This window comes from Folsomia candida, unplaced genomic scaffold (assembly GCF_002217175.1).
Source record: "Folsomia candida strain VU population unplaced genomic scaffold, ASM221717v1 Fcan01_Sc001, whole genome shotgun sequence".
Lineage (NCBI taxonomy): Eukaryota > Metazoa > Arthropoda > Collembola > Entomobryomorpha > Isotomidae > Folsomia > Folsomia candida.
Window position 1 is genome coordinate 27,856,094 of NW_019091193.1, and position 16,787 is coordinate 27,872,880.

The window sequence follows — 16,787 nt, forward strand, 5'->3', positions numbered from 1 at the left end:
TACTACACAACCTGCACATTAAAATATTGAGTGCGACTTGTTACATGCTCGTACATATTTGCAGGTCGGATTGGATGAATGAATTGGATCGGGTATGCATAAGTGAAAGTGAGATTCATCAATGTCGTCTCGTCTCCATTGTGCATTCATGTTTCATTAATTGTCGTGATAATAATATGCATCCATGCGTGAAGTAGTCTGCCAAAAAGTTGGGACCAAAAATGTGAGACTCAACTTCGCACGTACGCAGCTAAATTAACCGGCATTTACATGCACAATTCTAGTCTTTTGAGTTTTAGAAATATTTTGTTTAAGTGCTTTATTAGTGAAGGAATATATAAATATTGAGTACAAAAATTTAGCCTTTCTTATTTCCACCCATAAAAACTATACAGTTTAACAGAACATTAAAGGAATTGATATTATAAATTATTAAGTACGGTTGCATATAAAAAATATTTTATCAGTGATACAAGCTGACGTAGAAAGATACTCCAGCACAAGTTTCATTAGTAGCACCAATTTACTCTGGTGGTGCTAGGCCCGCTAGACGCGTTATCATTATAAAAATAAATAAATGGAACAACAAATCACACAGGATAACAAGGAATTAATAAACAATCAGTGCGTGTAGCTTCTCCTACCACATAAACCGCTGAAGCTCATCCGGATGATCGCGCCAGTAAAACGGTCGAGTAACAAATAAATGCAGAGTGGCAAGATTGATGCCAAATGCGATAAAAAATTCAATAATCAACTCTAGCCAGGACGCTTTCGGTATGGCGAGACGCGCCATCAAGTAGACCGGAATGAAGTAGCGGAATTCTAATAAGAGTTGAGGGACGAGTTGGACGACGGCAGAGATGAATAGGGCGACCGAGTAGTGAGGAAACTTGTCACCGGGCGAATTACTGAAGATGAAGGTCCAGATGAGGACGTAGTTCGGAGCGAGAGAATACCTTCCCCAGGGCAAAGTCTGAATAATGTTTTTCCAAAAGTAGAACGGGTAATGTCTATTGTCCGATAGGAGGTAGGGGTGTGCGACCGTGTTGAAATGGACAACCACCAGAGCCACCATGGTTCCCAAGAAGATCCACGGTATATTATTCATAACGATGGAGACGGTATTTGTGATGCGGGATACTATGTAAGGCGCAGCGAATAATCCAAACACGATGGTAAAGTATCCAATCTGGGGGAAATTCAGGGTTACCGAGTGGGCCTCCTTGTCTCCTACGACGATCCCTCCATTCCAAATGACGAAAATGATAAAACCCAAGATGGTGATAATGTAGCCACCCATGTTGCCCAGATCGGCCAGATCCATCAGAATTTCCCAAGTTGATTTCTTAGTTGCACTGCCACGTTGCTCTTGCGAATGTCCAGCCAAGTTGTGGCTTGATTTCCGTTGCCGTGACTTCTTGTTCTTATCAGTAACTTCCGTGGGTGGCACACTTTCATTTTTCATCAATTGTTCAACTTTGCCAAACACCATAAGCATACAGTGAAAGGCTACCCAAACAACGTTCGTTTGACGGGTGAGGATGGACAAGGCACCTACACAAATGCAAACATAGAATTAATAAATAATTCTCATCAGTAAAGTAGTTATCATATGAATCTTATCGTATCCCATCTCACCACAAATGGCGGAACTCCAAAAGCTTTTCCTAATGAATAACAAGTGCATCAAGAGGAGCCAAAAAGTGGAAGTGACGTCTGTATAAAACAGAAAGTTGAAAAAGAACAACACCGGAAACATCGAAACATTCACTGCAGCCAGGATAATTTTCCATTCGTTTTCCCCCTGCACACACGACAAAATTAATATCAAATCTCGGTTTGTCACGACTCACGATCAATTTTATGACTCACCTTCATATAGAATTCCAAGATTCCTCTTATCAATTGAAAGTTTTGGAATCCAATCATAAAATTAAACAACCGCAAGAAAAATGTCGGGCATCCACCGTCATCCTCGTCACTGCCACCAAAGCCAAACATCGCCACCAGTTTCACCGTCGCCGCAGAGATCAAGTATGTACCAGGGAGAGTCGTTATCTTAGGGTCCCACTAGAAAAAATACCACAATCAATGATAATCATCATCAATTAATAAACTCGGATGAGTTAAACTATATCCTTATACCTGATTAAAGGTCCCGTTGCAAAATTTTTGGGCCTGAGGTACATGAAATACCTCGTCCAGATAAGGCTCCGGTTGGGCTATATGGATATTATTGAAGGCAAAGCCACAAAAACTCAAATACACGACAAACCCGACATAAAACGAGGGTGGATTATCCGTGGTGCCAGTTTCCTCATCAACCTGAGGTTGTCCGGGCTTCGGCCGAGGGACGTTTCTCTTATGACGGGTCATGACCACGTAGTGGCGGATCGATAAGACCACCAAGATAAGACTAGAACTGGAAAAAAGACGACCTGGAAAATTCGCGTAGTCCTTCAACCTGCACTTTTTCTCTCCAACTGACCAGAGCAGAGCAAAGAAGTTGACAGAGATTCTCCTGCCGGCAAACCACTGGCAAACTCAACTGCGGGAAAGAGTGGATTATACATGTGTAAAATTTGAGTTAACTTTTTTGAAGAGAGACAATTTTATTTTGATAACATCTTATCCACATTTACAATTATGAGTTGTTCCAGTAGAGCTGCCATGCTTCAGGCAGCTCTTCTTTTTCGTGAGTCTACTACTAGCAGGACCGCCGTTGGTCGTAGGTTATTTGATAAACTGTCGTCATCTTATCGACCGTGTCGTCGTTGCATTTCAACCTCGTCTCCGCCACGAAGGAGGGAGGATGGTCGAGATGGAGGGAGTCATCAGTTGGTTAATAATCCATTCGCCAGGTGAGTGGATAAACTATATATATTAATTAAGTAGAGTCGTTAGTTTATTTTAATTAATGGATATCTTATTCTCTCTTTACAGGGACTTTGGAAAGTATGATAAGGTTAAGTTGGGCAATGTGACGACTGTCGAACGTAAAATCCCGGACCACATTCAGAAACCAGATTATTGGAAGACGGGCCATCCAAACTTGCAACTGGGAGCGAGAACAATTGAAATTAAGAAACCTGAGTCCATTGATAAGATGAGGAATGCTTGCCTCCTTGCGAGGAAGGTTTTGAACGCTGCAGTTAAGCAGGTCAAGGTAGGTCATCATCGCATTCTAAATTATAGTTAGTAAAAGCATTATTGGTAATTATTATTAGTAATTTCCTCTTTACAAAACGCAGCCTGGTATGACGACGGAGGACATTGACGACTTTGTGTTCAACTACACGATCCAACAGGGCGCTTATCCGTCACCGCTGAACTATCGAAATTTCCCAAAGTCTGTGTGCACTAGTGTGAACAATGTGGCGTGCCATGGGATTCCAGACGATAGGAAATTGGTGGATGGGGACGTTATTAATATTGATGTTATGGTGAGCTCTTCTGATAAATCTTTTAATAATAGTCACAGGTTTTAGCATCATTATTTTGATCAAGTCCTGGTAATAGGTCTACATTGACGGCTTTCATGGCGATTGCTCAACCACAGTCGGTGTCGGAAATGTTGATGAGATGGGGTTGAAATTACTCGAAGCGGCGAAAGCGTGTTTAGATTATGGAGTGATGGTTTGCGCACCGGGCGTTCCTTTTCAAAGAATTGGTAGTAATGAATAACTTGCTCCCCTTCAAGGACATATTAAACTCTAATCAGTACTCTCTTTGAATAGGTCAAACTATTGAAGATGTCGCCGAAGAGAAAGGGTTCACCGTTGTTCCTTGTTTTACCGGACATGGAATCGGACATCAAATTCATGCTGCCCCTGACATATATCACATTGGTGATTACCCTCATAAATAATATTAATTACCAGAATACAGTTTGGACTTGCTATATGATGTTATAATTTCTTCAGATTATCCATACCCTGGAAAAATGGAGGTTGGAATGACTTTCACCGTCGAACCCGTACTCACCCAGGGGATGGAAAACATCGTCGTGTTAGAAGATGGGTATATAAAGCTCCGAAAATAAACTGAACTACTAGTAATTAAGTGTGTTCTAACGTATATCTATTTTCCTCAGTTGGACCGCAGTGACCTTGGATGGGGCTCGAACAGCTCAATTCGAACACACGATTCTTATTACGGACTACGGGGCAGAGATCTTAACGCTGCCAGAAAACGACTGAAATTCCTTATTACCTTTCCGATTCTCAATTTCCCAATGTTTTGCCATGTTCATTGTTTAGTATATTAGTTAGTATATCCCAGAGTTTTAGATGCTGCGTCATCCATTCTACTCAAATAAAAATATGAGCTTACATAAACATGTAATCGGGCATAATGGAAGAAACGCCATGTGTGGATTTTGTCATGTAAAATGTAGTTGTCAAATTATTTTATTAAATATTTAAAACCTCCCGTACACGTTTTTAACAAGTTTACCAACTTGTTTTGTATTTCTTCTTGACATCATTACTGGAAAATTCTACACCGATTAAGGTAGCAACTTAAATTAGGATAATATTCGATATTACTATGCATAGTCGGCGGATTTATATTCTGACTACTCGTCGGGTTTAGGCATGTAATGCAATAGTAGTGTGTGTACCTGACTATTTGAGAATAAACTATTCAGATTTTTAGATGTTGATTGATAATCGTTTATTTATGCACTACATGTTTTGATAAAATTAATAAAATTGTCCCCGTCAACCTTCTCGCATCTAAGAGGTGGTTTCGAACCCTGGAAATCTTCATGGCCGAAAACATGAGTCAAATGCTTGGCAGTGGGGCCGATTTTCTAAAACCTGGTAAAACCACTTTTCGATTTACCGGTTTTGTAAAAAATGTTTTTATCAGTCGAAAACCGGAGTTCGGTTTGTTATAAGGAAAAATTCTTTTGGAGCTACTATTTATCATTTTTTGTTAATTACTATGCAATGAAGAATAACTTTGTTAATTACTATGCAATAAAGAATAATACCTACAGTGCTCAGTTCAAGTTTACACGAAAAGAGTGGAAATTCTACATTATTTATTTCAATATTAAACGGATTTTCAACATGTTAAACTCATGTCTGCATACATATCAGTATATATATAGTCATATATAATAGGTATGTAACCTTTAGTCATAAGTCAACAAAGTTATAGCATAAATTGAAAAATATGTAGTTACATATTACCAATAAAATGTCTCATATATATAAATTATTTCCTTAATTTCTACAATTATTAATAAAGATTTATAAGCTTTCCTTCAACTTGTACATACCTCTCTTTACATCCAACTTATCCCGCATCCCCAACATACTGACGATTACTACAATTTTGCATTATAATAATAAATTACACTAACTATCTACCTATTTCACTTCTTCACTACATAGCGATTGAATGGGCGGTATGGAGCGAGACTGATGTCATTACTGGAGATGATCTTTGTATCGGAATTCTTTATCCCGGTCGACATCAACCAATCTTCGCATCGCATGATTTGATCTTCAGTGACGCTATTCTCCATCCATATTTGATGCCAGCGGCCAAATGCTTCGTTCATTCGGGTCGTCACTTTCTTGTGATTCTGAAATTCATAAACCGAAATACAAAATTAGCAGTACTGTCCGAAACTTTGTAATTACTAAATTTTGAAATGTAATTATTTGTACATCTTTCACTCTAAATAGTTTATAGCCTCACCTGTTTGGCCCTTTTAAGTGCCCCCTTCGAGTAAAAGTAGTTCTCACTATTCACAACATACACGATCCGGTAAGAATTCGGATGAAATTTGCACTGCAAATTTTCTTTAATGACGTAAGGCGATTTGATGGCAGCAGCTGTTTCAGCCCTCCGTTTGGCATTAGCTTCCAATTGCTTTTCCAGGAGTTCCGCTTCCTCGGGAGTGCTACAAAAAATATCCAAACTGCAACCCACACTTCGAGAAGAAACATTTAGGAATAAATTTATAGTGCAAAAAAATTGGATGAAAAATTAAAAAAGTAAAAACAAAAATAGTGAAGTAGTAAGATCTTCTTTCTTTCTGGTTTTATAGTTGTTTGTTTGTTTTGTTAGTTGGTGTTGGAACTTACACGGGATTATTCGTAGTCAGATTCTTTTTGGCCAATGAGATTTTAGGAAAACAGGGGATCAACGGCACAGGACCACTGGTACCCGCAGCGGCAGCGACTCTATAATCGTGGACGGAATGATGGCTCAGCTCAGGTGAAGGTTCAGTTTGAGTAGTGCAAGGAAGAAGTAAAAAACAGAGGAAAGAAAAAAGCGAAATCAATCAAAATCTTACTCTAGTTCTTTCTGGACAAGTTCCGACCTCCGTTTGGAGTTACGTTCCAACTGCTTCTCTAACTCTTCGGCCTCCTCCGGTGTTCTAAATAACGGGGCAAGAAAGGAGAAAAAAGTTGTAATATTTGTTCATCTCGCTCCACAAGAATGAGGAGTTTTCTAAGGAATTCTTACACCGGAGCTAACGTTTGGCTGAGCATGAACTTTGATGAGTTTGCTCCAGTTGACGATGCAGCTTCTCCTTTGCCGCCGAGAGGTCGCTTACTTGCAACGACCGTAGACACTGGTTTCTCTGGGAAAGGTGGAATGATGGGCTTCACATCCTCTTCTTCAGGTCCCAGGCCGAAAATCCGAGCCACTTCGGGTGGGTAGGATTTATTTGCATGGTACTGCTGACCAACTCGGACGTTTCGGTTGAGATACGCCGGTTTCATTAGACTCTTCATTTTCGAGTCCATCCCGGTCAGTGGGTGGGTAGAGTAGCTATCAATGTACGCGGACCACTTGGTAGTCTCGACTGCGTTTTCTTCAATATTGGCACCTTCCAAGAGCTCCATAGTCATTCGGAATGACTTGTGATACTAGTGGATAAAGCAAGGAGGGTTAGCTTATGGCTTTTCTAAAGAAATCGCGTTCAAATTCAAAACGGGGCCGCTTATAACTCTTCTGCAGGGTACCAAGTGAGATTTTTTTGGCACAAACTAAGGGCCGTATGCAAACCAAAAACTTACAGTGCAGACTTGATAATATAGCCTGAGTCACCAACGTGGTTATCACTCAATCCCACTTCTTGCATTGAATTTTATCGTAAATGCATATCAAAGAATTAAAAAATTTAAATTGATTTTTCCAATTTAAATTCATAATCTTCTAATTTCACAACTTTCAAAAATAATTTCCAAAATAATTTCCAAAGTAATTTCAAAATAATTTTAAAAAATAATCAAAAAATTTAAAAAATTGATATGGGTCACCCCCTAGGGTCACTCCATAAATCTGTAAAATTTAAAGTGGTATTCTTCCAGTTGGAGATATATCAACCTCTGTGCCAAACGTCAGCTCTATATGACGATTTTGAAAAATAGGTATTGGTCACCCTTAAATTAGTTTTTAAACCAGTTTTGTAAACTGATACCTATTAACACGTGAATAAAGGTTTAAATCAAATTAAATCAATTAAACCCTACTGTGTCCCTCCTCCTTTGTTACCAAAGAATGGAATATGGAATAAGTAACGAAATAAATTTGCGCAAATGACTTACGAAAATAACTTTGTAGCAATTCTCCTCTGGATCTATTTTCTCTGCTTGTTTTTGGTAAGTTATTTCTGCTCCGGCTCGTTGATCGCAAGTATCACAGGATCCACCAGCACCCCCTTTTTTGACTGCTTGGAGGAATAAATCCGTAAATTTCATACAAACCTCGTCCGAGACTAAAGTTTGCAGCTGCAAATAAAATACACCCATTTTGAATATTGTTCTTCAGCATTCAATCAAGCATTGCTAACCAACCTGTCGCACAGCGTTCGTCACAACTTTATCCATCGTGTAAGAAATGTAGGCATGGATGCCAAACAATTCACGCATCGTGTCCTCATATGTGCTTGGCTCCATGTTGCCATCTAATACGTTCTTCACCATGTCAATGAATGCAGGGAAATACTCTGATGGTTCCAAACCATCTAGAAAACACACATACATGAACTTTAGTGGATATCGATAGATTTAGATTTATTATAAAATGCACCCACTTGGTGTTCGCATTCCCAACGCCACAGCAGGCGGGACCTTCCCACTACTTGCACTTCCAGACTTCAGTTCTTCCTGTAGAACTTTGGCTGCCGTGTCCAGCATCTTTCCTAAACGTTCCACCATTATTTGATGCAAACGCAAGAAGACGTACCAAGCATTATTGGCGTAAAATAGAGTGTACGTTTCATCCTAAGAATTTAAATCAAAAGATAATAAGTGTTAAACAGTGTTCAAGTTTAAGCTCACTGTTACTGTTTGATAGGAATCTCGAAATATTATGTACCTGATCTCCATGCGGAGCAAAAATAACTCTTGGTGCCCTCTTCTCCTCGAACTCATCCTTCTCCTTCTTGACCTTAATCTTCCCTCCAGCCGTACCCTTAGAAGTTGAAGCGGTTGGACGACTCTCCTTTCCAGGAGTTCCAGATCGTCGCCGAGTTCGAATGCTTTCTGCTTGCTTTTGCAGTGCCCGCTTGTACGCTGTTCTTCTCGACTCGTCTTTCGAACCAGAAGCAGGATCCACCTTGTCGTCGTCATCCTCCTTTTTAATTTTCGCATTTCCACGCTTAGTGGATCCTCTCTTGTTGTTGCGTGCCCCATTTTGTAAGAAGTCTACAGGACTTTTACCCCGATCATCACAATCTTCACTGGATCCTCGGCCACCTGCTCACAATAAAATATTTCCACTCCACACTTGCTCCACATTAAGTATAAAATACAAAATTTATGTACCTCCTTCAGCTTCATCATCAGACAAATCCATTCTGGTATGATTGAACAAATCTGGAATAAAATGTTTCAACAACTGCTTGATTTTCCGCTTGTCATCATTTTGAATTCCACTTTGACGTCGAACATGGTGCAGGAGCAGATTTGTAGCTTCATCCAACATGGCCCGATCAACATATTGAAAAGTCAAGTGAGGTCCTGACAATGAGTGTTCCAAATCTCCGTTTTCCTGGTCGTGACGCTAGTAAGTAATTATAAAATTGTGATTCAAAATCCTGCGTACATATAGAAAGAAAACTAGTCAAATCTTTCCTCACTCACCTCATCATAAACAGTTTCAATCTCGTTCACCAACGCTTTTGAGCGTAGCATTCGGACGTCACTCTGCTTAAAGGTGAGTCCTTGATGATCCAACGACTTCAAGTAGAATCGTTCCACCTGATCTCTCCAAATCTTATTGAAACTTCGCTGCGATTCACGCCATTCTTCCTCCTTTGACTTTAATCTTTTCAATACGATCGGAATCACGGCAAAGGGCTGTCGTTTAAGACCTTCAATAATTTCCCCAGCCTTGTCTCCATACACGCGACGAACAGATCGGATATGGATAATATCCGAAGTTCCGCCCAAAGCATCCGTCAACTCGAACAATTTCAGTTCTTCGTGACTCATTCGTGCCATGCGGCGAGAGACCGCTTCAAATGTACGAATCGTGTCAGCATTTGCCTCAATTATGACGTCCAGCTAAGAGAATAAAGCGATTTTCTTAGATTAACAATACAAAGAATTTGCATGATAAAATTGTAGCTAATTACCTCAAATCGTTCATCCTCACAGCGACAAATATATTCTTCATACTGAGTTTTTCTTGAGGTTACAAAAGTGGAATCCTCCGACCAGGTGGGAAATGAGACCCACACGTCGTTAAGTACTTCTCGACAGAGAGGAGTTCGAGCAGAGCTGTGAGCAGGAACATGATTTTTCGGGAGGGCGCAGTAACTGGCACCCAATCGTTTGCAGGTGGAAAAGTCTAAATAAAATTATGAAGACAGTAAATTATCATCATGATTTAAACTAAGCAAGAAGGTGTGCAATTAATTAATTTTATTTTTGCATTCTCACATTCTTCCCCAATTTCAAGAGTTTGTTCTTCTGGGCGTTCTTGCTTCAAGTGTCCTTGAGATATAGGTTCATAGCCAGCTTGCTCCTCGCGACGATTCACAAATTCCTTAAGCCATCCATACATTTCAGGATTCTTGCAGAAGAATGGCTGCACCATGTTCAAAAGTTCCTGGCGAGAAATTACTTCCTCGTTGAAGAGGTACAAACATCGAATGAAATTATCAAATACGGATTGGTGCTTGAGCATCGTCCGACACTGAAACCAGGATCAGTTGAATTTAGTTATTTCAATTTGTAAAAATTCATTTCAATTAGCAAAACCATTCTGTAAATGTATACAAAAGTTACCTTGTCGAAAAATGCATAGTCATGCAACGTCCCATATCGTGATGCTTCTGCCACCGAAATATCCTTATAGGGAGCGGCAAGCTTGGGCTTCTTGCTCACTGGATGAGCTGCTGCAGTTGAGGCTCGCTTGTTGGGAGCGCTCTGAGCATGTGCCGCTCTGGACGTGGTTGGTTGGGTCACTGGAGCGCTGTAATCTCGCGGAGCAACTTTTGCCGTCTTTTTATTCAACTCCAACAGATTAGGTTTGATATCCTGATACAAAGGAACAAAATAACAAATTAGATTATATTTCCTCCAAAAGTAAGTATCAATTCATTTTGAATTATAAAATAGTGGTTCCTTACTTGTTGTCTCTGTTGCAGGCCATAATCTATTAAACTGCAACTTACAATGGCTGACTGATTAGACTCGGGAAGAAATTGGCCAAACTCTTGAAGCAAATCTTCTTGATTTTCAAAGATTTTCGCGACCTGAGAATAAACCTCGTGTTCAGAGAGAGTCTTGCCAGGAATGCCTTCTTTTGCATTTCTCTGTTCCTTTTGATAAGAGTGAAGAATGTCCAGAAATTGCTTATACTTATCCGGCTGTCCACAGAATCGGTTCTGAAAATATAAAAAATTTCCATTACTAGGTCGTTCATCAATGCTAATCTCTGTAAGTTGCAACTGGGTAAACTGTGCAATGGTGGATAAAAGTTTTCAAAAATCTGGATTATATGTACTAACGAATTTCAATAAATCTACATTTTGTCACAGTTTGTGAACTGATTTCACAATAAAACACAGCTACACAGTTTACTAATATTTTATTAGTTGATTACCTTAATCTTGTTCACGTAGTTTATTGCATGGTTAAACTGGACAGGTTGGCTCTGCAGACTTGGGAACGCATTTTGTGCGAAAGGTGATGAAAATGAATGCGTAAAGGAGGACGTCGGCTCAACCACATTCTCAAAATTGCTGGCATTACTCGGAGTCAACGTCACGGCTGGAGGTGGAGGCGAAATGCTCCCATTACTTACGCTCGACAAGCCTTGTCCACCTTGAGGAGGGGCGACACCCGCAACTACGCTTGGTACTCCATATGCCGCGGGGACTCCAGAGTGTGCAACCGGGATGGATGACCTCAAGGGTGGCATGGGTCCTCCAGTAGACGAGGCTGTGTGCTGAATAATTTGCGGAGGGTTGTTCCCACCACCACCACCCCCAACTCCGGGGGGAACCACTTGTTGTGCTGGTGGTAGAGTGGGATGTGTCGGGGTTGGTGCCGGTGGAGGAGGAATGGAAGGCATGTTGGTTACCACGTAACTAGTCACGCCGTCCACTCGGTATGAGATTTGAGACCCTTGATCGTGAGTTTGAACCTCGATCTTATATCCTGGCGGAAGAAATGTATTAAATCCTACAATCAACTCGGGATGCCCACGAAATAAGTTGGACACTCTGGAAATTACGCCAGGAGTGTCAATACTGGAAACAAAATAAGACAGCACAATGAATTAGGATTAAAGAGGTGATTAGATTTTGAGAGATTTTGAGAGAGCTGCGGAAATTAAATCTTGGTTGTCAAACAAGAGAGGTGCATCCGTGCATCGTCACAGAGAGATGACGTAAAAGATATGAAATAATGGAGAGGTAACAATCAATAAAATAACGTGTCAAGGTACAACAATGTTAGCTTTGGCAGGACACAGTCTTATGTTCACATGATATGATAATGCCGACCAATAAATAATTAAAAAGTCGTGGATAAATATTATTTATTAAATAACACGGTGTGTAAAATAGGTTGATTTTTCGGAATTTCAAAATTATGCATATCCAAATGACCATGGAAAAAAGGAGGAAGAGACTCACCTTGTAGTAACACTTAGGGGGAAGGGGGGGGGTTTATTCTTACTCGTTTACTTGGTCCTTCTTCGGGGCGTCAGAAGGGTAGAATAGAATTTGGAGACGATGTGAGTCCACGAAGTCCACGTGCCGATTCCCAATTGTATTGTGAGGAAGCCGAGGAAGGAAAGTAAAGGAGGGATAAAAAAGGGAAAAGAAAGACCACAGCGCGCGGTGTTCCTTTTTTATGCCTCCTTTCTCGCTCACAACACAAGTCGGATTAGTAGGCACGTGGACTCACATCGTCTCCAAATTCTACCCTTCCGACCTTCCTGTAACACTTCGCAAAATCCTTCGCGAGGTAAAACAAACAGAACAGGTAAAAATGTCGTGCCGTGGCCTCAAGAAGGTTCACTGTTGCCGTGGCCTCTGTCAAAGAGGCCACGGCACGACATTTTTTACCTGTTCCGGCCTCTTCTGGAATAAGGATTTACAAGGGAACATACCGAGGTGTCCAACGAGTTAAGGGTCGACACCTATACCAAAATTACCACAATACATGACTTATTAAACGAACTGTAGGAATTTCCGTGTAAAATTCACTTTTCGTCACGTTGTGACGATATTTGTGACGAGCGCATGACCATCGGGTTGCCAGAGAGGGAGAGGTCGCCCGCTGAACGATCATATCAGGTCGACCATAGAGAAGCGTCGTCTTCACGTCACTTCAGAGATTTCAAATTTCAAATAACTAACACACCTCTAATTTTTTCATAATGTCATAATTGTTTCATAAATTAAAAATTTATCAAAATTTCAAAACTTGTTCAAAATTTCCTGCCAATTTTAAAATGGTTTCAAAATTTGAAAGACTTTGAAATCTCTAAAGGCGACGTGAAGACGACGTGAAGACGACACTTCTCTGTGGTCGATCTGATCGTTCAGCGGGCGGCCTCTCCCTCTCTGGCAACCCGATGGTCATGCGCTCGTCACAAATATCGTCACAACGTGACAAAAAGTGAATTTTACGCGGAAATTCCTTCAGTTTGTTTAATAAGTCATGTGTTGTGGTCATTTTGGTATAGGTGTCGACCCTTAACTTGTTGGACACCTCGGTATGTTCCCTTGTTAGTGAAGTGTTCATAGCCTGCTTCTGACGCCTCGAAGAAGGACCAAATCAACCCCCCTCCTCCCCCAACCACACCCGGCCTACAAGGTGAGTCTCTTATTTTGTCCATGATCATTTGGGTATTTGAAATTCCGAAAAATCAACCTTCTTTACACACCATGTAATTTATCACTTTTCATTATGTATTGGTGAACAGTGGCAGCGGAAGCGTGGGGCCAGATGGACAATGTCCCCACAGCTACTCGATGTCTGCATCATCTGCCCATGTTATACAAACCACTCTCGCCCCTCCTACTATAATGTTAATATCCCCACATGTCCCTACCTTCGGCGGCCACTGTTGGCGGTCCTAATATGTGAATGTAAGTACATAAGATTGTGCCCTGCCAAAGCTAAAGTTTGTTTTACCTTGACCTGTTATTTTACTTATTGCAACCTCTCTAGTAGTATTCTCAAAGTAGGACCGATAAACTTTGTCGGTGTCCGTGCCGACAAAGCTTATCGGTCCTATTTGAGAACCTACTCTATTATTTCATATCCTTCACAACAGACGCAATTCTTCCCTTCCGCCGCTCTGAACAAGAACAAGAGTTTGAAACGTTGGCAAAGAACTCCCCTCCCCCCACGCCAGGCCAACAATGTAACAACTATGGCTAAAAAGTGAGTCTTTTTCCCATATTATATTACTAACTACGTACATTTTCCGGTGTGCAAATATTACCTTTGGGATTTAAATTCTTTCATAATGTCCAAAAAGTCATTGTAGACTTGTGGCTGGTTTCCAAACTTGTATTTCACCTGATCCAAATAATTTAGAGCATCCTCTACTTTGAGACGCTGAAATGGAGAAATAAATAGAAATTTAAATTGCATCACGACAACATGCCCATCCACCATTTGAGAAGAATTTTTACTTCTGTTTGTCCCGACTGGTGCGAATCGGAAGAAGAAGGTCCTTGGTCATGGCCCATTGAGTTGTTAGAAGAATGAATAGAGTGACCCTCGTCCCCACTGTCGTGACCTGCTCCTCCTCCTCCTCCACCTGCAGAGCCGGACTGGATAGAGCCACTCGACATTACATAACTTTGGGATGGTGTGCCCTATAAATAAATTTTAAATATAAGTTATGAATTATTAGTTTAATTTAACTAAAATTTTATCCCTACCTTTGAACACAGATTCGACTGTGCAGACTGAGATCCGTAAATAGCAGACCGATTATCGTGATGACCTGAACCAGCTCCCATATTTAAGCCAGGCATCATAGTAGCTCCAGAAACTATGAGTGACTGACCACCACCAGGTCCAGACATTACATAGTTTTGTGACGTCGCCTGTAAAAAAATTAATCAAAGTATTATATTTTCATCAATACGATAAATGCATCAACAATATTTAACCACTGTACCTTTGATTGAATATTTTGAGGGATTGGAGTTGCTGAAATTGATGCCCCCGCATAATGCATCTGACCTCCGGACGAACTTAATCCTGGAATTCCAGATACGATAAGTGATCCTGGAGTAGAGCCGGGTTGTGCACTCCCATGCAGCCCACCTCCTCCCACTCCGGGTGCTGGGGAGGTAAGCGTTAAAGTTATGGTGTGCTGTGGCTGTGCATTTGTGAGAGGATGTCGAGCGTCGATGTTATCGCCTGGAAGATAAGGATAGGACAATAGTTGTCGTGGTGGTGGAAGTGGTCGTAGCGGTGGTGGCATGGGAAACTGATTGTAAAAATAGTGGGGCGGGGGGTGAGGCACCCATTCGGGAGGTAGGTTTCTATCATTGCGCCTCATTTTATAAAAAATGACAAAGAACTGATAAGTTTGTTTTCAGAAGACTAAAAGGACGCTGATGACTCACTGGCTGGCTGGAAAAACTAACTAACTAACCAACTTTAAAACCCTAACGAATATAAAGTCCAACCACGTAACCATTATTTCTTATTCTATTTATGTCCAGGATACACCTTGCTTATAACTTTTGTATTAGTGAAATCCAACCTGTCGTTGGTTGATTTCCTTCTACGAAAAAAACTATAAAACTAGTCTTATCGCTAATCCTGATTCTAACTTTTATTTAGACAAGCTCAAATTACACTCTACACGTAGCAGTGGTGTTTTCAACAAAATATCAATACAGCTTCAAATTACAACGGATTCTTATTACAACCACTAAAAACCTTGGAAACTAATCACCTTCAAAAACAATGGGTAATTAAAATCATATTTTTTCTCGAATATCAAATATAAAACATTAAAAACGAACCTTTATTGCTCGGTTGAATGATAAAGTCTGGGTTGGAGGAGTCCATTAGTGGCGTTTTACTTTTGTCCGAAAATAAGACCAACCTTCAACAGTCAATGGACACCCAGTTGGCCAAATTAATACTTTCAGATCAATTTTTGAAATCGGTTTTCTAAAATAACTGCCAACTAGGTTTTCCCCAAGAAGAAACCCATGTGTTGTTGAATGAGAAGTCTGACTTGTAGTGCATAGTGAGAAAAATCTGTAGCCATTCATTTACAAGTGATACCACTACTATCTTCTATACCCCATGAAACGTACATATATATTTACACACAGCCACAAAAAGTCGGCGTTCTGATGGAGGGATACTTTCTCACTTACCGTATTTCCTCTCCCCACCGACGTATGGAGCCTAAGTCGAATTGCCACCTCTTTACACATGAAATATGATTTTTAAAAAATTACTGGAAATTTTGACCCCGAAGTTAGCTTGATAATAAAAAATAATGATGATTTTCCTACTCCTACATCTAAATAATGTTTACAGTTTCGTTTAATTTAGCATATTCGGACCAATTTATTAATCCGGAGTTGGTCGATGCTTTAATAAGTGCATTTATTAAGTCGCATACTTCTCAGATTCTCAGATTCTTCTCCATCATTTCATTCACATATCATGTTCATCCTCTTAATTACATGAAAATTACATGAAAGTACGATAAGAAATAAGGGGGGGTAGGAAGACGTAATGATTTTCAAAAATAACTTACAATTAGATAGTGTTTCGTTTTTGAACTAAAAAACTAAAACTTTTGGACTGGACACCATCCAATAGGGTTTAGAATAATAAAAGCAAAATCATTTTTGATGTCCAAAAGCATCCAACATTGGAAAATGGGGCAAAATGTTATTATTAACGATTTTTTGAAAATCCATGTATGCATGATATGCAATCTCTCATTAATTTCGAGCATATTTATCTGTACAATAATACCACAAAATTTGGGAAAACTTTTATTATATGTTTTCTGACGAGAAATTAAGAAATTTTCTCAACCAGGGCGTATTATATACCAAGATGCTCAAAATTAATGCGAGATTACATCAACGGATTATCAGAAAATCCAATAATGAAGAACCTGCAACATTTTGCCCCACTTTCTATTTTAGAGACTCCTGGACATTTTCGACGTCCAAAATTGGGTGTCCAAAACTGTTTAAAACAGATTTTGCATGCATATTTTGGACAGTGGTTAAAACCACAGCGAAACCCTGAAGTTAGATAAGTTTCCAATCCGACATGACGCTGCACATT

The 16,787-nt window shown here is 40.1% G+C and overlaps 3 protein-coding genes and 2 long non-coding RNA genes across 9 annotated transcripts; 3 read left to right on the forward strand and 2 right to left on the reverse strand.

Annotated features, from left to right (window-relative positions):
* Nucleotides 1-286: 286 nt before the first annotated feature.
* On the reverse strand, nt 287-2,523 carry LOC110841871 (putative Dol-P-Glc:Glc(2)Man(9)GlcNAc(2)-PP-Dol alpha-1,2-glucosyltransferase). The gene is made up of 4 exons (XM_022087570.2): nt 2,149-2,523; nt 1,876-2,073; nt 1,642-1,807; nt 287-1,557 (listed from the first exon to the last, which is right to left on the reverse strand). Exons 1-4 carry the CDS (start codon nt 2,377-2,379, stop codon nt 641-643), a joined length of 1,512 nt encoding a protein of 503 aa, XP_021943262.1. The 5' UTR covers nt 2,380-2,523; the 3' UTR covers nt 287-640.
* Nucleotides 2,524-2,536: 13 nt separating this feature from the next.
* On the forward strand, nt 2,537-4,658 carry LOC110856801 (methionine aminopeptidase 1D, mitochondrial). The gene is made up of 7 exons (XM_022105359.2): nt 2,537-2,864; nt 2,947-3,169; nt 3,255-3,446; nt 3,523-3,673; nt 3,741-3,851; nt 3,927-4,023; nt 4,097-4,658. Exons 1-7 carry the CDS (start codon nt 2,650-2,652, stop codon nt 4,200-4,202), a joined length of 1,095 nt encoding a protein of 364 aa, XP_021961051.1. The 5' UTR covers nt 2,537-2,649; the 3' UTR covers nt 4,203-4,658.
* Nucleotides 4,659-5,012: 354 nt separating this feature from the next.
* Nucleotides 5,013-15,628, reverse strand: LOC110863657 (paired amphipathic helix protein Sin3a). Of its 5 annotated transcripts, none has more exons than XM_022113014.2 (21): nt 15,491-15,628; nt 14,632-14,876; nt 14,390-14,557; nt 14,138-14,323; nt 13,945-14,060; nt 11,086-11,734; nt 10,610-10,867; nt 10,266-10,517; nt 9,918-10,173; nt 9,611-9,825; nt 9,117-9,539; nt 8,799-9,036; nt 8,350-8,729; nt 8,066-8,255; nt 7,827-7,996; nt 7,578-7,760; nt 6,502-6,896; nt 6,317-6,400; nt 6,105-6,203; nt 5,716-5,950; nt 5,013-5,599 (listed from the first exon to the last, which is right to left on the reverse strand). In XM_022113014.2, the coding sequence occupies exons 1-21, from the start codon at nt 15,534-15,536 to the stop codon at nt 5,387-5,389; spliced, it is 5,001 nt and encodes a 1,666-aa protein (XP_021968706.1). In that variant the 5' UTR covers nt 15,537-15,628; the 3' UTR covers nt 5,013-5,386. The 5 variants fall into 5 exon arrangements, with proteins under 5 accessions (XP_021968706.1, XP_021968707.1, XP_021968704.1 ...); XM_022113015.2 differs by having other exon boundaries at nt 5,716-5,920; nt 6,490-6,896; XM_022113012.2 differs by having other exon boundaries at nt 6,490-6,896.
* Nucleotides 13,185-13,933, forward strand: LOC118434952. Its single transcript, XR_004834399.1, has 3 exons — nt 13,185-13,310; nt 13,420-13,585; nt 13,774-13,933. It is a non-coding gene; the product is annotated as an uncharacterized LOC118434952 (long non-coding RNA).
* On the forward strand, nt 14,868-15,634 carry LOC118434951. The gene is made up of 3 exons (XR_004834398.1): nt 14,868-15,151; nt 15,306-15,435; nt 15,517-15,634. It is a non-coding gene; the product is annotated as an uncharacterized LOC118434951 (long non-coding RNA).
* The last annotated feature ends 1,153 nt before the right edge of the window (nt 15,635-16,787 follow it).